The 21,543-nt window shown below is 42.5% G+C and overlaps 1 protein-coding gene across 2 annotated transcripts in view; it reads right to left on the bottom strand.

The window, feature by feature from the left end:
* Window positions 1-21,543, bottom strand: part of GPC3 (glypican 3) — a 450,311-nt gene that overhangs the window by 52,485 nt on the left and 376,283 nt on the right. For both annotated transcript variants that reach the window (XM_002720303.6, XM_089324361.1), the window contains exon 7: window positions 13,820-13,979. In XM_002720303.6, coding sequence (XP_002720349.1) covers window positions 13,820-13,979 — 160 coding nt within the window. The remainder of the gene's footprint in view (window positions 1-13,819; window positions 13,980-21,543) is intronic.

Raw genomic sequence — 21,543 nt, forward strand, 5'->3', positions numbered from 1 at the left:
TACTCATGCAGACCCTGGGAGGCAGCAGGGATGGACCACGTGATTAGGTTCCTGCCACCCACCAAGCTGGCACTGCGGCTCACTAGGCTAATCCTCCACCTTGCGGCGCCAGCACACCAGGTTCTAGTCCTGGTTGGGGTGCCAGATTCTGTCCCGGTTGCCCCTCTTCCAGGCCAGCTCTCTGCTGTGGCCAGGGAGTGCAGTGGAGGATGGCCCAGGTGCTTGGGCCCTGCACCCCATGGGAGACCAGGAGAAGCACCTGGCTCCTGGCTTCGGATCAGCGCGGTGCACCGGCCGCGGCGGCCATTGGAGGGTGAACCAACGGCAAAGGAAGACCTTTCTCTCTGTCTCTCTCACTGCCCACTCTGCCTGTAAAAAAAAAAAAAAAGTTCCTGCCACCCATGTGGGAGACCTGGATTGGGCTTCAGCCTCAGCCCAGGCCTGTTTTAGGTAATTGGAAGACTGATCCAGTGGACAGGAGCTCTCTCTATTTGTCTCTTGCGCTCTCTTAAATAAATACATTTAAAAATAGAATATCTCCTCCCAAATAATACAAAGTTCCCCAAAGCATCTCACATTTTGGTAAATATGGAAAGTATGTGCCTTCTTTTACTCTCATCTATCACCAGCTGACCTGCAGCAATTCCTGGTCATCAATGAGGCATGGGGGAGGGTCCTTTCTTAGTAGACTTACACAATCGGCAGCTAACAGCACTACTAAAGCTTGCATCTAAGTCCTTCTTTGTGAACCCTGGGAGCTCCCAAAGCTCTGGAGTGAACTGTATTGTGGATCTATAAGCAAGAACCACCTGGTCAGTATCTGTGTGAAAAGTGCTATGATAGTGTGAGCTTTGCTTCCCTCAGCTCCCCTCTGGCACTTGATCTCTAAAAGGCAACCGCAAGACATGAAAGTAGATCGCTTATACCTAAGCGCAGGACACAATAGAAAGAATCAGGGGCCCTCTCTTGATCCTCCCCAACTCATGGTCCACTCCTGCCCTCACTGCCCCACTACCACCAAAGAAAACAAAACATAACTAGCTGTGATTCTTTCAAGATGTAGGTGACTACTACTGTTTTGACTATGTGGTTATTTGCACAACTCGGCTGACATATTTGTCATTGTTTAAATACCTTCTTCTCTGGCTTCAGACTACCCTGGGCTAAAAACAAGTTAATGAGTAATTGAAAATGCCACCTTTGGGATAGAGGAGGGAATACTTTTGTAATAAAAATTTCTTGGCCAGACATTTAGAAATTAATTTATAATTTTAGCTAATGGTTTCTGGTGAATAAAACTAACTTACTATAACCCAAAGGTACTTAAAACAATATTAGTAATACCGCCATAAATGGGAAGGCTGCTTATAAAGGTGTGGTTATGTCCATTATCACTTGTGTTTCATTCAACAACGGATGAAGGGAACAGATTTGAAAACATTTTATCACCATTTTTCCCATGAAAAAACTGAGGCTCAGATGAATAGAGTAGCACTGTCCAAGGCCACAACAGTGGGAAGTGGCAGAGACAGAACAGGGAATCAAGCTTTAGCAGCTTAAGGTTTGTTCAAGCAATAGAACACATTTTGAGAACACTGCTGTAATTTATCCTTAGACTTGCTATCAACAGATACAAGTGGATACATTATAAGCTATAATGTATTTTGAGCCCTGCATAGGCCTCAACAACTTCCCCCATCACAAACCCATAGGGCATTTCATTCCCCTACAAATGTTCTACTCATTCTGCAGCAGGCAACACGATCCGTCCTACATCATTAATATTTTGCAGGTGTTATCCATGATAAAAGACCAAATAGAAACTTCCTCCATTGGGTTTATCCTTTTCACCAGACTGACCCACAGATGAATTTATGAAAACAAAGTGACTACCAGTGCACATTTATGAAGGCCAGACTTGGACCTTTCGAGGGACGGCTAGGCCACTGACATGTTCATCTCACCTATGTGCACAGCTTTGCTAGGAGTAGCAATGTATAGTTACACTTGATCGGGGGGGAGGGGGAGATAATAAAAACCCTTGGCTTAAAAAAATTTCCTCATTTCTGTTATTTGGAAGTTGTTATTTTTGCCTCCAGATTGAGGAGTGACTTCGGAGAGGGAAGGGAATTTATGGAGGCCAGAGCTTTGAAATCTTTTAACTGCTGTGAGATCTTTAATGGCTTTCTCCATAGTACTGCTGGGAAGAGGGGGCCTGCGAGGGGCAAGCCACTGCTTTCCCCCATAATACTTGGAGATGACAGAGAATGGTGAAAAGAACCAGCTTCACCCAGAGTTCACCTTCACCCTCAACCCCAGCAAAGGAACACATGGCAAATTCTCTATTTCTATAAAGATATCTGTTTACCACGGTCAAAACACTGCCATTTGGTTACAATATTGCTTCAAGCCTTAATCCTAAATGACACTTCATGAATTCTATTCCCCTGCTCACCACCAACCAGCTTAAAACTCTCTTATTCACATAGAGTAACAAGGAACGTTTCTGTCTTCCACAGTGTTTCCACTTCCCTCGCCCAAAGAAATGGGCTTTTGCACTATGTCCTGTTTGTGGGCCAGCTTGAGACAAGATTATGTTGTTTTTAAACTTGCAGTTATGAAGACATTAGGTTCCCTAGAATGTTCTGGCTGTACCCACAGAGAGGTGTAAGGTGGAGCAAGAACAAGTCCGGGGAGGACAAAGGGGTGGGGGAATGGTAATAGAGATGTCTCAGAGATGAGTGCTTCTTTCAGGGAGTGGCTTTGTGAGTGTACGCTCTAATTGTGCTTCCAACAGGAGGGGCGTGTGTGTGTGTGTGTACTTCTGTGCAAGAAAGAGTGGGGACTTGGTGGAGAAAGTGCAGATGCTTAGGAGGCTTAGTCATCACTTCTTGGCCAGGGACAGCTGGCCAGAGCTTGCAACGCTTCTCAGGAATCGGCCCCAGCTTAAAGCACTAGGAGTAGCTGACATCCCAAACAGCTTACAATAAGAGCTTTGAGAAGGCCATTCACTAGGAACACTGCTGATAGTATCCTGGTAAAAAGAAAGTGGACTTACTGTACCAGGTTCATCATGGATGAAGACCTGTTTTTGAAGGGCAGTCTGTACCTTGCTGTTCACACTCAAGGGTGAAATTAAATCTCTGCAGAAAATACATGAACTAGGGGTCCTGAGAAAACTAAAAAGCTTCCAGAGATTTAATAATAATAATAATTTCCTGGTCGTTTTAAATATTTGTACAACTCAATATTTGTGCTACAGTGGCTAATGTGGTGGTGCCCTGGCATCTCATACTGGAGGGCTGCTTTGAGTCCTGGCTGCTCCACTTCCAACCCAACTTCCTGCTAATGTGCCTGGGAAGGCAGTGGAAGATGGCCCAAGAACTTGGGCTCCTGCCACCCATCAGGGAGACCAGGATGGAAGCTTCAGCCTGGCCCAGCTCTGGCCATTGCGGCCATTTGGGAAATGAACCAGCTGATGAAAACTCTCCATCTCTGTCTCTGTCTCCCCCACCCCCCGCACTGCTTTGCCTTTCGAAAAATCAAGCAAACCATTAAAAAAGCCCTTTTACATTCATTAGTATATTTTATTTTCAAAATAACTCACTGAAGCAGGCGAGGCAAAGGTGATCGTGCCCATTTTATGCCTGGAAAAACTGAGGCTCAGAGAAGCTAAATAACTTACTCAAGGTCTCACTACTAGTAAATATGCAATATGCTAGGATTGGGACCCAAGCATCCCAATCAGTCACATGGATTACAGCTTTGGAGCTCTTTAACACTTCCTTGAAGCTTGCTGTTGGGTAGAGTTTGGAGGTCTGTTAGATGCCTGAAATAATACGTCTAAATATCACTTGCTGGTCATGGTGAAAAAGATCTGTTCAGTGACCAAGGGGAGATGCAAGAGGCACTGATCATATTCTGAGCTATGTGCTTTATTCGCAAGTCATTTGTTGAAGGAGAAATTTGGAGTACTAAATGAAAAGGTGGTAAATGCACATGGCATTCCAAGTCTAGTTGACTAAATAAATGGATGTTGATGAATTATTATACCAGATTGCATCTCGCCAGATGCCAGATAAAATTATATAATAGCTGACCAAGGTGTATAGCCCGTTGTCCCAACTAGCAATAGTGCCATGTGCCTAACTGATTGACAATGAGTCTCCTCTCTATAAGCAGCATTTTAAAGGAGACCCAAGGAACTTCAGGCTGGTGGGATCACTGAACAAGTTAGGCAAATGTAACGTACTGGGGGCAAGGAGTCAGTTTTCCTGTTAATTAAATAAACAACCATTTATGTAGTTTTCACAGTTTACAAAGCACTAAGGATTAGTCATGCTTAACAAATTGACTAGAATTTTTTGAGAGAATAAATGTACACGTGGACAAGGGAAACCAGGGATGTAAACTATTTAGATTTTTGAACAGGCCCTTGTCAAGGTGCCACATCAAGCACTCCTTAAAAAGTGAAGGCACCATGGAATTGTAGAACTGTTGAAATGGACCAGCAGTGGCTTATAAATGAAGATGATAATGGAGAAGTACGAACAGTGATGTATACTGGGAATCAGTGCTGGGGGCAGATAATATTCTAGTGAATCATATGGACAGCCTTTAGACGACCCCAAGTTTTCCACATACAGGTTTTAGTATCCCTTATCTGGAATGCTCAGAACCAGAGGGCTTCAGGTTTTGGAGTTGTTTTTTGGAGTATTTACATAGACTTTTACCAGTTGAGCATCCCAATCTGAAATTGTCTTATAGAGTTTTGAGTTAAGAATGTTCAGCAAGTAGCAAAATGCAAAGCCATCTTGAGGCTTTTTACAATTGCACTGCTGAGCAGACAACAGTCTCAGTAGGGGCTGGTGCTATGGTATAGTGGGCTAAGACTCTGCCTGAAGTGCCGGCAACCCATATGGGTGCCGGTTCAAGACCCAGCTGCTCTACTTCTGGTTCAGCTCTCTGCGAATGGCCTTGGAAAGCAGTGGAAGATAGACCAAGTGCTTGGGCCCCTGCATCTGCATGAGAGGCCCTGAAGAAGCTCCTGGATCCTGGCTTTGGATTGGCCCAGTTCTGGCTGTTGTGGCCATTTGGGGAGTGAGCCAGTGGATGGAAGACTTCTCTCTCTGTCTCTCCTTTCTGTATCTGTGATTCTGCCTCTCAAATAAATCTTTAAAAAAAGAGTCTGAGTAGACTTGCTCAAGGACTGACCTCTGAAACCTGACTGCCTTCTTCTGACTCCTAACTCTGCCATTAGTGATTGTGAGCTTAAGGAAGTCACTATCTCTTCAAGCATCAGGTTTCTCACCTATAAAGTGAAAACAATAATAACCCCTAGTTCACAGTGGTGTTGTGAAAATGATATGAGAGACTGTGAACTTCTAGCAAACTATTTGGTGTATAGTCAGTATCCAATACACATTAGCTCCTATTTTTTAAGATTTATTTATTTGTTTGTTTTAAAGATTTACTTTATTTGACAGACAGAGTTACAGAAAGAGGTAGAGACAGAGAGAGAGGTTTTCCATCTGCTGGTTCACTTCTCAGATGGCCACAATGGTCAGAGCTGCACTGATCCGAAGCCAGGAGCCAGGAACTTCCTCCAGGTGCAGGGACCCAAGGACTTGGGCCATCTTCTACTGCTTTCCCAGACCATATCAGAGAGCTGGATTGAAAGTGGAGCAGCCGGGTCTCGAACCGGCACCCATATGGGATGCCGGCGCTTCAGGCCAGCATTAACCTGCTGTGCCACAGTGCTAGCCCCTACATACATTAATTTTAAAAACTCAACAACTTTGCATTAAAGTAGCCTGTAGCTCTATTCTTCTAGTTTTCTCTTAAAGAGAGGAATTGGGCCATCTTCTACTGCTATCCCACGCCATAGCAGAGAGCTGGATCAGAAGAGGAGCAGCCGGGACTAGAATTGGCGCCCATATGGGATGCCAGTGCTTCAGGCCAGGGCTTTAACCCACTGCGCCACAGCACCAGCCTGTATTTATTTATTTGAAAGTCAGAGTTACACAGAGAGAGGGGAGGGGAAGGGAGAAGAGGTGAGAGGAGAAGGGAGGGGAGGGGAGGAGAGAGAGCAGAGGGGAGGGGAGGTGGAAGGGGAGGGGAGAGGGGAGGTGGAAGGGGAGAGGGAAGGGGAGAGAGGAGAGGGGAGGTGGGAGGGGAGAGAGGAGGTGGGAGGGGAGAGGGAAGAGGGGAGATGGGAGGGTGAGGGGAGAGGGGAGGGCAAGGGAGAGAGGAGGAGAGGGAAGGGGGAGGGGAGAGGGGAGGGAGGGTGGGAGGGGAGAGAGGAGGGGAGGGGAGGAGGAGGGGAGGTGAGGGAAGGGGGAGAGGGGAGGTGAGGGGAGAGAGGAGGGGGGGAGAGGAGAGGTGAGGGGAAGGGAGAGAGGAGGTGAGGGGAAGGGAGAGAGGAGGGGAGGGAAGGGGGAGAGGGGAGGGGAGGGGAGAGTGGAGGGGAGGGGAAGGGAGAGAGGAGGGGAGGGGAGGGGAAGGGAGAGAAGAGGGGAGGGAAGGGGGAGAGGGGAGGGGAGGGGAGAGAGGAGGGGAGGGGAAGGGAGAGAGGAGGGGAGGGGAAGGGAGAGAGGAGGGGAGGGAAGGGGGAGAGGGGAGAGAGGGGAGGGGAGAGAGGGGAGGTGAGGGGAGGGGTCTTTCCTTTCATCCACTGGTTCATTCCCCAACTGGCTGCAATGGCCTGAGCTGTGCTGATCCAAAGCCAGGAGCCAGGAGCTTCCTTTGGATCTCCCACGTGAGTGCAGGGGCCCAAGGGCTTAGGCCATCTTCCACTGCTTTCCCAGGCCATAGCAGAGAGTGGGATCAGAAGTGGAGCAGCTGGGACTTGAACTCGCGCCCATATGGGATGCCAGCACTGCATGTAGTGGCTTTAACCTGTTATGCCACAGCGCCAGCTCCATTTACTTTTTATGCTTTTTTCTTTTTAAATTATTTACTTGACAGAGAGAAAGATCCCATCTACTGGTTCACTTCCCAAATTCCTCAATGACTCAATGATCCCAAGCTGGGCCAGGGACTAAAGTTTGGAGCCAAAAACTCAATCCAGGTTTCCTACATGGGTACAAGGAGCCCAATCACTTGAACTGTCACCACTGCCTCCAGGGGTCTGCATTAGCATGAAGCTGGAGCCAGGAGCTGGGAGCCAGACATCAAACCCAGGCCGTGGAATATGATCATCTCAACCGTTATGCCACTCTCTTCTCCATGAATTCGCTGAAGACTCCTTGTATGGTATATGCTGTGCTAGATACTTTGTAAATCTTCCCCTCTATCAAATCCTACAATCGTCCAGTGAAATTAGGGTTATGATTCCCATCCCATAGGTGAGGGACAAAGGACTTATAGAGGAGACTAAGAAACATCTCCTAGGTCATGCTAGCTCCTAAGTAGAGTCAGAATTCAAATACAGGCCTGTTCTACCCCCAGACCTAATTTTTTGGCCCTGCATCATACTTGAATTTCACTTTGAAGGGTAGGTCTAATTTAAGAGGGCAGACAAGGGGTATTTCCAGACAGAAATAGACATGGACAATGGTATGAAGATAGAAATAAGGATGGTATGTTGTGGAGCACAAATATGGCTGCTACCAACATGGAGAGTTCTAGTGGAAGGAAATTAAGGGGCTAGTGCTAGGCAATTAAGTTCATAAGGGTAGTTTAGGCTACACCGCAGGGCCCTCAAAAACTGCTAAGGAGTCTGAACTTTATCCTCAAGACAATGGGGACAGGATGAAGGAAGCTGAACTAGGGATAGGTTTGAGATGCTTTAGAAAGATTAACTTGACAGCTGTGCAAGACGAATTTGACAGAATCTTCTGCCTGGGTCGATGATTCTTGGTTCTCTAATCTGCTAGCCTAATGCTCTCAATACTCCTGCCTTGGCCCAGAAATCTGGAGACCACTTAGGATGTAACTGCAGTAGCACATGCAGGAGGGTGGAGGGAGGGAGTAGGCAGGACGTAGTAACAGAAGCAGAAAAAATTACAAAGAAAGAAAGGATAAGGATTTGTTGCCCAACTGTGTAGGAAGGGTACAGGAGAAGAAAGAATCAAAGATGACTTTAGATTCATGCCTCCGTGATAGAGAGAACAATGGTGACATTAGAAAAATGTGGGAGATGTGGAAGGGTAGCTCAGCATTGTACACAAGACTGGCAATAATGATTTTATGTTAGTTCCATAACGGTATAATAATTAAAGAATGTTTCTTGTACATCCCTGGTATGCAGGGATGGTTCAACATTCGCAAATCAATCAATGTGATTCACCACATTAACAGACTGCAGAAGAAAAACCATATGATTATCTCAATTGATGCAGAGAAAGCATTTGATAAAATTCAACACCCTTTCATGATGAAAACTCTAAGCAAATTGGGTATAGAAGGAACATTCCTCAATATAATCAAAGCAATTTATAAAAAACCACAGCCAGCATCCTATTGAATGGGGAAAAGTTGGAAGCATTTCCACTGAAATCTGGCACCAGGCAGGGATGCCCACTCTCACCACTGCTATTTAACATAGTTCTGGAAGTTTTAGCCAGAGCCATCAGACAAGAAAAAGAAATCAAAGGAATACAAATCAAGAAGGAAGAAGTCAAACTATCCCTCTTTGCAGACGATATGATTCTGTACTTAGAGGATCCAAAGAACTCTACTAAGAGACTATTGGAACTCATAGAGGAGTTTGGCAAAGTGGCAGGATATAAAATCAATGCACAAAAATCAACAGCCTTTGTATACACAAGCAATGCCATGACTGAGAAAGAGCTGCTAAGGTCAATCCCATTCACAATAGCTACAAAAACAATCAAATACCTTGGAATAAACTTAACCAAGGACGTTAAAGATCTCTACGATGAAAATTACAAAACCTTAAAGAAAGAAATAGAAGAGGATACCAAAAAATGGAAAAATCTTCCATGCTCATGGATTGGAAGAATCAACATCATCAAAATGTCCATTCTCCCAAAAGCAATTTATAGATTCAATGCAATCCCAATCAAGATACCAAAGACATTCTTCGCAGATCTAGAAAAAATGATGCTGAAATTCATATGGAGGCACAAGAGACCTCGAATAGCTAAAGCAATCTTGTACAACAAAAACAAAGCCGGAGGCATCACAATACCAGACTTCAGGACATACTACAGGGCAGTTGTAATCAAAACAGCATGGTACTGGTACAGAAACAGATGGATAGACCAATGGAACAGAACTGAAACACCAGAAATCAACCCAAACATCTACAGCCAACTTATATTTGATCAAGGATCTAAAACTAATTCCTGGAGCAAGGACAGTCTATTCAATAAATGGTGCTGGGAAAACTGGATTTCCACGTGCAGAATCATGAAGCAAGACCCCTACCTTACACCTTACACAAAAATCCACTCAACGTGGATTAAAGACCTAAATCTTCGTCCTGACACCATTAAGTTATTAGAGAACATTGGAGAAACCCTTCAAGATATTGGCACAGGCAAAGAGTTTCTGGAAAAGACCCGGGAGGCACAGACAGTCAAAGCCAAAATCAACTATTGGGATTGCATCAAATTGAGAAGTTTCTGTACTGCAAAAGAAACAGTCAGGAGAGTGAAGAGACAACCGACAGAATGGGAAAAAATATTTGCAAACTATGCAACAGATAAAGGGTTAATAACCAGAATCTACAAAGAGATCAAGAAACTCCACAAAAACAAAACCAACAACCCACTTAAGAGATGGGCCAAGGACTTCAATAGACATTTTTCAAAAGAGGAAATCCAAATGGCCAACAGGCACATGAAAAAATGTTCAAGGTCACTAGCAATCAGGGAAATGCAAATCAAAACCACAATGAGGTTTCACCTCACACCGGTTAGAATGGCTCACATACAGAAATCTACCAACAACAGATGCTGGCGAGGATGTGGGGAAAAAGGGACACTAACCCACTGTTGGTGGGAATGCAAACTGGTCAAGCCACTATGGAAATCAGTCTGGAGATTCCTCAGAAACCTGAATATAACCCTACCATTCGACCCAGCCATCCCACTCCTTGGAATTTACCCAAAGGAGTTTAAATTGATAAACAAAAAAGCGGTCTGCACCCTAATGTTTATTGCAGCACAATTCACAATAGCCAAGACCTGGAACCAACCTAAATGCCCATCAACGGTAGACTGGATAAAGAAATTATGGGATATGTATTCTTTAGAGTACTATACCGCAGTAAGAAACAACGAAATCCAGTCATTTGCAACAAAATGGAGGAATCTGGAACACATCATGCTGAGTGAAGTAAGCCAGTCCCAAAGGGACAAATACCATATGTTCTCCCTGATCGGTGACAACTGACTCAACACCAAAAAGGAAACCTCCTGAAGTGAAATGAACACTATGAGAAATGGTGACTTGATCAGCATAGCTCTGACTGCTAATGGACAACTTAATACATTATCCCTCATAGTATTTTTTTTTGTCTGTTCTACTTAATATGACTGGTTTAATTCTGTAATTATCACACAGTTATTCTTAAGTGTTGAAAATTAACTGAAATGTGATCCCTGTTAAACATAAGAGTGGGAATAAGAGAGGGAAGAGATGTATAATTTGGGACATGCTCGGGCTGACTTGCCCCAATTGGTAGAGTTGGAAACATACCAGGGGATTCCAATTCAATCCCATCAAGGTGGCATGTGCCAATGCCATCTCACTACTCCAAGTGATCAATTTCAGTTCACAATTGATCATAATGAAAGGACTAAGAGTCAAAGGGAGCACATAATCAAGTCTAGTATCTGCTAACACCAACCGATAGAATAAATAAAGGGGAGAGTGATCCAACATGGGAAGTGAGATACTCAGCAGACTCATAGAATGGCGGATGTCCTAAATAGCACTCTGGCCTCAGAATCAGCCCTAAAGGCACTCGGATCTGGCTGAAAAGCCCATGAGAGTATTTCAGGCATGGAAAGCCAAGACACTCTGGCAAAAAGATCTCTGTGAGTGAGATCCCAGTGGAAAGAACAGGTCTTCAAAGAGGGAGGTGCCTTTCTCTGAAGGGAGGAGAGAACCTCCACTTTGACTATGACCGTGTCTAAACAAGATAAGAGTCGGAGAACTCAAGGGGCTTCCATAGCCTTGGAAACTCATAACTGGTGCATAGGGAGATTACTGATGCCATAAACAGGAGTGTCAATTGGTAAAGTCAACAACAGGAGTCACTGTGCACTTACTCCTCATGTAGGATCTCGGTCCTTAACGTGCTGTACACTGAGGCTTAATGCTATAACGAGTACTCAAACAGTATATTTCACTTTGTGTTTCTATGGGGGTGCAAACGACTGAAATCTTTACTTAATGTACACTAAACTGATCTTCTGTAAAAAAAAAAAAAAAAAAAAAAGAAAAGAAAGAAATTTTCAATTCCCAACTTGACTCTCACTGGGATTAAACATGACAATAGGTTTGATCTGATTTCATCATCATTTAAAAAAAATCATCTATTATTTTTCACTTTATGTTTCTGTGTGGGAGCAAACTGTTGAAATACTTATTTAAGGTATACTAAGCTGATCTTCTGTATATTAAGATAATCGAAAATGAATCTTGATGTGAATGGAAGGGGAGAGGGAGTGGGAAAGGGGAGGGTTGTTGGTGGGAGGGACGGTATGGGGGGGGAAGCCATTGTAACCTATGAGTCGTACTTTGGAAATTTATATTCATTAAATAAAAGATAAAAAAAAAAAAAAAAAAGAATGTTTCTTGTAATATTATGTACAGAAGCTAGGAGGTAAAATCAATCTACGTGTCCACAGATTGGATGAATACATAAAGAAATTGCAGTATAAACAAATAGTGGAATATTATTCAGCCTTAAAAAATGGAAATTCTTGGGGCTGGCACTGTGGCGCAGTGGGTTAACGCCCTGGCCTGAAGTGCCGGCATCCCATATGGGCGCCGGTTTGAGACCTGGCTACTCCACTTCTGATCCAGCTCTCTGCTACGGCCTGGGATATCAGTAGAAGATGGCACAAGTCCTTGGGCCCCTGCACCTACATGGGAGACTGGGAGGAAGCTCCTGGCTCCTGGCTTCAGACCAGTACAGCTCTGGCCATTGCGGCCATCTGGGGAGTGAACCATTGGATGGACACCTCCCTCTCTCTCTGCCTCTCCTCTCTGTGTAACTCTGACGCAAATTAATAAACAGATCTTTTTTAAAAAATGGAAATTCTGCCATGTGCAACATAAGAAGAAAACTTGAGGCCATTATGCTAAAGAAAATAAATTGCTTGCAGAAGGAAAAATACTGCAGACTCCGCTTTATATGACGTAGCTAAAGCAGTCAAACTCAGAGAAGCAGTAAGTAAAATCATGGTTGCCAAGGCCCAGGGGAAGGTTCAGAAATGAGGAATTGTTCAATGGATGTACAATTTGAGTCACGCAACCTGAAAAAGTTCTAGAGATCTGCTGTAGAACAATATTCAAGCAACTAACAGTATTGTACACTTGAGAATTTGTTAAAAGGGCAGATTTGGAGGCATGTGTTAACCCCATATCCTATATTGGAAGACCTAGTCCCAGATATTTTGCCTCTGGTCCTGCTTCCTCCTAAGCCACTGAGGAGGCAGCAGATGGTGGCCCGAATACTTTAATTCTTGCCACCCACATGGGAGATGCAGACAGAGATGCAGATAGCTCTTGGTTTTGGCCTGGCCCAGTCTTGGCTGTTGCAGGCATTTGAGTAGTGAACCAGCAGATGGAAGATCTCTTTCTATCTGTCTCTCCCCCTCTTTCTGTCACTGTGACTTTCAGATAAATAAATCGTAAAAAAAGGAGGAACAGAGTTCATGTTTGATGTTTGATGTTTTGACTCCATGAAAAAAAAACAACTTAAACAAGTCATAAAACAAAAATTGAAAGAGGGAGAGTGGATAAGATCTGCGTTCTCCCTAGAGATGGGGGAACGGCCAGAGGCTTAAGAAGAAATCTCTGGATAGTAGCCAGTTTCAGGGTAGGATTAGGAAGCAGAGTTAGTGAAGGAAAGAGGTTGCAAAAGAGATAAGAGCATGCAGTGTCTCGGAGGCCATAAGAGATAGAGTTCCAAGGAAAAGGCTGTGTACCCTACGAAAGAGCACGATACTGGAAGCCTCAAGATGCGATTTACATTTCCCGTTCTTTCATCTAGGGAAATCACATTTCTCCTCTGAGCCTTAGGCTTCTAAATCTGTAAAATGGAAGAACGCCTGTTCCTATGAAAGTACTTTGAAAATTCTGATAAGCCATACAAATGTTGTTGTGCCTCCTTGGCCTTGGCGGCCCTGTATTATTTTTCTACTGCTAGCGTTGTTTCTCCCTAGCTCTGCAGTTATGTGTCACAGCCTATCTATGTTAGACTGTATGTGAGAAAACAAGCGACGTGAGGTTCTAAGAAGACAAGGTCAGCTGATGGCTCTTCTTCTGAAAGCTTTCACAAGAGACTCAAGGCTGCATTTCTTCTTTTGCATCTCTTTTTAAAACTGATAAGAACCAAACAAATCTCCAACAGGAAACAGGGCCCACGGATTATGTAGGTTCACATTAGACAACAAGAAAACAGAAACTACCCTTTTAATCCACCCAGGGCTGAAGATTTTTTTTAAAGCCTATCTCAAAACTTCACTTTTTTGAATATAGACTTCCCTTGGAATTATTTGATGGCATTGTGTGCTGCAGGAATTTTACACACATTAGAGAGAGCAGATTCAACTGACTTTTAAACGTCTGAGCATTACCACCTTATCCGAGCTTTGAGCCAGCACGAATCAGTTACCTGCAAGGAAGCGGAGCTGATTCTTCACTTTCATCATTCCATCACCAGAGCCTCCAATGCACTCATCCTCATCGTCGCCGCAGTCTCCGCTCTCAAGCCCTTCCTCATCCAGGTTTTTATCGAGAATTCTACCTTTGGGCACAGACATGGTTCTCAGGAGCTGAAAGAAGACAATAAGGAATGTAGCAGCTCTTCGTGGTTCTCAGCTAGGTGTCGAACGGCGTGTTACTAACAGGACACATGAAGAATTCTAAAGGAACTGCAGATTCTTTCAAATAATTGTATTTCCATTTAAACACAGGTGAACTGCTTTTACTCTTAAGTGTTTCATACTTCTGGAGCCCTCATTACCACTGACATGATTCTCCACTCTTCATTCTACTTACAGGGCGCAGTAACCACATACAGTCACCATGCTAGGACAACTTACTGATGAGGAACTTAACACATGACAGGCAAAGCACATAAATAGGCCAGGAGGATATCAAGATCAGAAAAGATGTGCATGGAGTCGCCCATCACCATATTTACAGCCACTGAAACAACAAAGGTTCCTCATCAAATGAAGAGAATAGCAGTACCATTTTACATGTTTTATTTTTTTTAAAAATATTTATTTATTTTTCATCTTATTTGAAAGGCAAAGAAACAGAAATCTTCCATCCACTGGCTCATTCCTCAAATACCTGCAACAGCCAGGGCTGGGACCAGACTGAAGCTAGGAATCCAGGACTCAGCCCAGAGCCTCCATGTGGGTGGCAGGGAACCAAGTACTTGAGCCATCATTTGCTGCCTCCCAGGGAGTACATTAGCAGGGAGCTCCAATCACAAGCAGAGCCAAGACTCAAACAAGACACTGGGATATGGAATGCAGGCATCTTGACCACTGCACCAAACATCTGCCTGTTTTCTTTTTGTAAGGAAAGGAAGAAAGCTCAAAATGTTCTTTCCTAGCCAAAATCCTGTAACAATGTTGGAGAAGCCAACACACCTACTATCTTCTTGTCTATCACCAGCTCCATGGTACTCTAATGCTTCCTTTTTCTAACCCCCCCCACCTCCTCTACCCCTCACACTACATTTAAATTTACAATATATAAACATAGGCTAAGATAAGCTAGATTAGAGGTACTCAAACATTTTAGCCCCATGTCTCCTTTATGTATACACTGAGGACTCCAGAGAATTTTTCTGTGTGTTAGTTTTATCTATCAACGTTTACCATCTTAGATATTATGAGAAGCTAAAATATATGTATTTAATAGCTCATTTAAACATAATAATCAACCCATAAAGTGTTAACCTAAACATTTTATTTATTTATTAATTACATTTTATTTATTTGAGAGGCCAAGAACAGACAGACAGGGAAAGCTCCTAACTTCTCGTTCACTCTCTAAATGCCTGCAACAGTTGGGCCAAAGCTACTAGAAGTTGGGAACTCAATCTAGTTCTTCCATGTAGGTGGCAGGAACCAAACTAGTTGAGCCAGGCCTATGTCCTCCCAGGGTTTGTATTAGCAAGAAGCTGGAATCAGGAGCAAAGCCAGAGACCAAATCCTGGTACTCTGTGGGACATGGACATCCTAACCAGCATCATAACCACTAGGCCAAACATCCACCCCAACATAACATTTTAAAATGAGGAATAAACACATTTAGCCAGAAATAAAAGAATTAGTAGGAAGAACAGCATTGCTTTATGTTTTTGCAAATCTCTTTAATGTTTGGCTTAATATAAGATAGCTAGATGATCATATCTGCTCTTTAATCTGTTGTGATATGTTGTTTTGGTTGAAATATTCACAGAAAAATCCAGCTTCCCACAGACATGCAGTGAGAAAATAGCAAAGTATTTTAGTACATCAGATAATGATGGGTATTTTTCTGATAATACCTAAAAACTCCACAAGTAGCTGCAATGTAGAATATGAAACCATACAAATTAACACTTCATACTCTTACATTAAAGCCCATTGGTATGTTTAAGACTTTGAACGAGCCTTTTACTCATTTTTGTATAATCATGAATGGATCATCTGGAATATATTGGCTCATGGAGCTATGCAGGTCTGCTAAATGTAGACACTTTTCATTATATAAAAAATTCACTTTTGCTAATATCATCTCCAATCTCATCTCACAAAAGTCTTTAAGTGTTGGAACACTTTCAAGCTCATGGTGGCAAACACAAGTTTTCAAAAATTTTATTTTCTCTTGAAAGCTCAAATTTTAATCATGGGCAATACTGCCGGTTGTTTTCTTTGAGCTGACAAGCTCTCTTGTTCCTTTCCAAGAAAACGTCTAGCAAATCCTCAAGTCTGTATAACCATAGTTTGTCAGTCATTCTTTCAAGTAATAATGAAAAAAAGAGAGACTAGTTCAGCTCACAGCTCAAATCATCTCACAAGTGCTTTTCCTTGAGACATACATTGAGACACAGTTTGCAGCATAGATACTTTAAGTATACTCCCCATTTCATGACACAGAATATTCAAAACTTGGATTCAAGCATTGAGGTGTAATAAAAGTATGTTTTTTAAACAATTTTCGCAATGATGTCCTTAAGGGAAATCGCCTTTGATTTTCCTACAAGTATATGCTAGTGAAGATTACAATGACTGAACGCATCTTTGTGTATGACATTTGTGTATGTCATAGACTACCTAAATTGATTTTTTTTGGTTTGGATTTTTTTTTTTGAAGAAAGAGAGAGAAAGAGAGAAAGAGAGAGAGAGAGAGAGAATTTCCCCCTTCTACTGGTTCACTTCTCAAATGCCCTCAACATTGGGCCAGGCCAAATGCAGGAGCCGGGAACTCAATCCAGGTTTCCCACATGGATATCACGGACCCAAGTATTTGAGTCATCACTGCTGCCTCCCAAGGGGGTGTATCAGCAGGAAGCCAGAATAGCGAATGGAGCAGGCACTTGAAGTCAGGCACTCCAATATGGGATGCAACCAGCACAAGTAGTGTCTTAATCACTAGGCCAAACGTCTGCCTCTAGAATTTTTTACATGGAGGAATTTGTGGCTAGGTGTAGACTTAAGAGCTTGCACTGTCTCAAACATACCTCACATCTGTACATTTGATTCATACCTTTAGTAAACACTGAGAAAAACTGTGAGCTATTATTCATTTCTGTTTATTGAAAACCCTCCATCATTTCAAGCCAAGTTCCAATGTTATGTCATTAATAATATCTTCTTCCTGGCAGATGGTCATTATAGTTCTCCCTTGCCCACCACTGTTCCCTTTATCTGAACCTCCTACATACTACCTTCTTTTTTTTTTTTTTTGACAGGCAGAGTTAGACAGTGAGAGAGAGAGACAGAGAGAAAGGTCTTCCTTCCATTGGTTCATCCCCCAAACGGCTGCTATAGCCGGTGCTGCGCTGATCCGAAGCCAGGAGCCAGGTGCTTCTTCCTGGTCTCCCATGCAGGTGTAGGGGCCCAAGCACTTGGGCCATCCTCCGCTGCCCTCCCGGGCCACAGCAGAGAGCTGGACTGGAAGAGGAGCAACCAGGACTAGAACCCGGCGCCCATATGGGATACCGGTGCCACAAGTGGAGGATTAGCCTAGTGAGCCGCGGCACCTGCCTAATACTACCTTCTATATGCAACCTGGTATTTTTGCATAAGACTTATCTCCATACCATGCTATGAGCTGCCCAGAAATTCCATCTTATAGATTTTTGAATCCCATATCATTTAAGGCAGTGTCTGGCGAGTAGTAGGCGCTCAGCAAATGTGCTACTGAACTAAAGTGGAATGAAGTGACATGGTATCTTTAATTATTTAAAAGCTACCTCCACAACCTCATAAAGAAGGACCAAGCCAAGTCCAAGGTTAATTATAGGAGAACTTGTGAATGAATAGCTAAACGCCTTTGGATGGCCCTCGCTAAGACCTGTAGCTAATCTTTGACAGGCCATTTTCCAACCTCATGTACAATGCCCCCAGTATTCTCCAGTAGCTCAGTTGAAAACAAAGTGTAATTTAAAAAACAAAACAAAACAAACCTTTAAAACTTTGCCAGTGAGGTTACCCCTTTAGGTCTTAAATTACTACCATTTTGGAGACAACTTCTGCATTGAAGAAGGGTATGGTACGCTTTTAAGTTATTTTGCACAGAGAGCTACTGATGAGCCTAACCTTCACATCAGCGTGCTGAAAGAAGGGTAACGGGTCATAGAGGAGGAATTGCCAGCAAGGATTGTGGATTTAGTGCAGCCTGGAATTTGGCCCAGAAATCAAATCAGCTAATTACAATTCACAATATTGACCTTTTTTGTTCACTCTCTCACTCTTTACAATGTCTCTCGGTCTGAACTCTCATTTTATAAAAAAGAAAATTATGAGAGGCTTGCACTCAAATATCAGGTAAATTTAGGGACCGAATGCTTTCAGTTAACTGTTTGCCCTTTCAAAGCACATTGTACTATTAGCTTTCTAAATGCCAAGACTCAGAATAATGATTATCAATGTATACTATTTTATTAAAACACATGTCTGACTATTTTACTCCACTGCCCCCTTTGCCATTCCATAAAACTGACTCTTAGGCTATGCATTGCTTTCTGCATAGAGGATACTTGCTTATACTAAGGTAATTCATAATCCAGCTTTTACTATAGCCCCTACCCACTAAACAACTCTATTTTAGCCAATGAAATTTTTGTAGCTACCTAAGCCTATATAGTTCACTTTATTGTAGAATCTAATATTTTGAGCATATAAGTATCAGATAGAATATAAAGTGAAAAGAAAGAAAAATGAGGGGAAAAACTCAATTCTCAAACTCTAACAATGTTTGTGTTTTAAAGCTAGCTTTTTCAATGCCTTTTTAATATTTCTTTTTACATAGTTGAACTCGGATTTTGGAATTAGACAGATTTGGGTTACAATCCTGGTTTTTCTACTTATTAAATCTGTATTTTCAGAGGAGGTATTCAATCTCCCTAAGCCTTAGTCTCCTCATCTGTAAAACAAGTGAAATGATTGCTGCTCCTGCAAATGTTGTAATGAGTAGATACGATAAATGGAATGCTTTCAGTGTGCTAAAGCATCTAGTCACTAAGGAGTTTATCAAAATTTACTTAATCATTTTCCTAATATTGAATATTCTCAATATTTCCAGTTCTGTTGTTTTTATAAACAAAGATATAATCATCAGGAACATTCACATTACCTTTTACATATTTTAGATTGTTTCCTTAGTAAGATTACAGGGTCAAGATTTTTGAGAATAATTGTATTTCATGGGAGTGCATCTCCAACTTCCATGAGAATCACCTCGGATGCATGTTAAAAGTCAAGCTCCCTGGCTTCTGATTTAGAAGGTCTTGGACACAGTGCATAGATCTGCATTTTAGACTATCCCTGTCCCCCCATCTCACTGTGAGTGATTCATACATCCACCCTTTAACAAAAATTCCTCCAACATTACTCCATTTCCCAGAAACCCTCTGAAATCATCTTTGGACAGGAGTCACCTTAGCACCATGTATGTTAGAATTCTTAATACCTGCTCTTCAAACCATTTTTAAAAAATAAATGCAATCGGATAATTTCCTTTGCACTGAGGTATGGACATCATGACCTTCTGTCTTTGTAGCTAATGAAAATGCCCTTTGTATAAAGGTGGATGACTTCATTCGATTTGGAGGGGACACACTTGAAGCTGGCCTTGAACAGATACTCAGAGTTGTGTGATAAAAGGAAACAAAAAGCCTAGAATAATTGCTCAAGAAAATTAGAAATACAGTATAAGAGAAAAAAACTTCCTGGAATACGGCAATTCCATATTCTTAAAGGCATGGGACAACACAATTTGGCCAAATCTCTTTATGTGCTTGGTCAACAAGAGCACAGAGATCAAAGGACACACTTGTTCTTAGAGGGATCAAATAGGCTGAAATTAGACCAGTGAGAGCAGCAAGTCTGATCTGTGTATACTGTACAAATACTGTGCCTCTTGGAATGATCTTGACTGCAAAGATATGAACCTTATCAGCCACACACTGTGCTGGGGCTTAACATATGTTCTCTCACATAATCCTCTTCACCAATTTGTGTAACAGGGAAGACTGCCAGCCCCATTTCCCACATTAGGGGAGGATACCAAGGCTCAGAGAGAGGACATGCCTTGACAAAGTCATTAGTAAAGGATCAAGATCGCATTACAAACAGCATCCTCTTCCCCAAATTCCAGAACTCTTCAAGAAAAACAAGTCTTAGGGAAGATATCAACTAATGGGGCCTTCATTCCACATTTTTTTTTTTTGCCATCTTGCCTGCCTTTACCCTCACATAACTTCCAATAAAATCCCACTTTCTCAGATGTTGGGCTTTAACTATAACTTGATGGGAAAGCCCTTTAGTATTGGGTAGGAGGATGGGAAGGAGATAAGCATTTCACAACACTTCCTGCTGGTTTCCCCGCCTTGCTATCTACTGTGTCTCAAATAACCCACCTATCTCATCCTGAACGGGATGGTTTTTCAAAAGCTTCAGACAGCTGGTTAGGATGCAACGAAAAATTCCATCACTGCTCCTACACAGTTAAAGAGTTTTCTTGACTTTGAGCTCTTCCCCATTTTCAAAAATAAAGGATAAGTAAGAAAACACATACTGCAAATACGAGGCTGGTTACATATTTTGAGGATTCAGCTGGTTTTGTCTCTTGTGGCTATTCACATACCTTCTCTAGGCATTTTTTAATATCTGGAATCCAGGTTACATTTTAAGGCTATTAAGCTGGGCTTACAAAACTGATTTTGAGCAATTTGGATGCTTAGCTTTGTACAACCTGCAAGGAATGCTTTGGGGGCCCGGCTTTCCGTGTCCACAGCAATGTAAACACATGCTTTACTGTTTGTATTTGAGTAGCATAAGCTAATGGGAAACAAATGTGGTGACTCCAATGAATCCCAGCTTTTTTCGAATTCTATTATTTATACGTTGTGCACATCCACAAGGCCGAGCACGTGACCTCTGCTTGGCATGCACACTTTCTTTGAACAAATGCACCAAACCCCAGCCACAACTAATTGGAAACAATTGCAACTCTGTACATTTGAGATGAAGCCAGAACCCAAATGTATGGGGCAAGAATTAATGGCTATATGTGCACTTCAGACGCTAGAGTGAGGGCAATAAAGTCTAGGCGTTAAGAGTGTGAGCTTTGGAATTTGACCAGCAGAGTTTTCTATCTCGACTTAACCTAATCAATGTGTGCCTTTGGACAAGTCACTTAAATTCTCTGAGCTTCAGAATCCTCACCTGTAGAATGGGGTATAATACTCTTTATTAACTTTGTAAGATTGTAGAAGTACTAGGTGAAATAGTACCATTCACCTTTCACATTCTCTCATAGAACTTTCCACAGCTTGCAATTATATATTCCCTTGTTGCACCCCCACTAGACTAACAGAAGGGATAATGGTCTGTTTCGATTACCAGTGTCTAGCACAGGATTTGGTACAAAGTGAAGTAATGTTCAATAAATATTCATTAAATGGATGAATGAACGCATAACTAGAATAATGCATGTACAGTGCTTAGCACATTGCCTGGCAACATAATAAGTTCTTGGACATGTTAACTCTGCTACTCAGGATAATGATGATGATCTTGAGAAGAAGAAAGAGGGGGGAGAAGAAAAGAGGAGGAGGAGCAGCAGCAGCAGCAGCAGCAGCAGCAATGGCAGCAGCCACAGCAGCAG

Source organism: Oryctolagus cuniculus, chromosome X (genome assembly GCF_051225735.1).
Source record: "Oryctolagus cuniculus isolate XC-2025 breed Fujian yellow rabbit chromosome X, ASM5122573v1, whole genome shotgun sequence".
In the NCBI taxonomy this organism is placed as follows: domain Eukaryota; kingdom Metazoa; phylum Chordata; class Mammalia; order Lagomorpha; family Leporidae; genus Oryctolagus; species Oryctolagus cuniculus.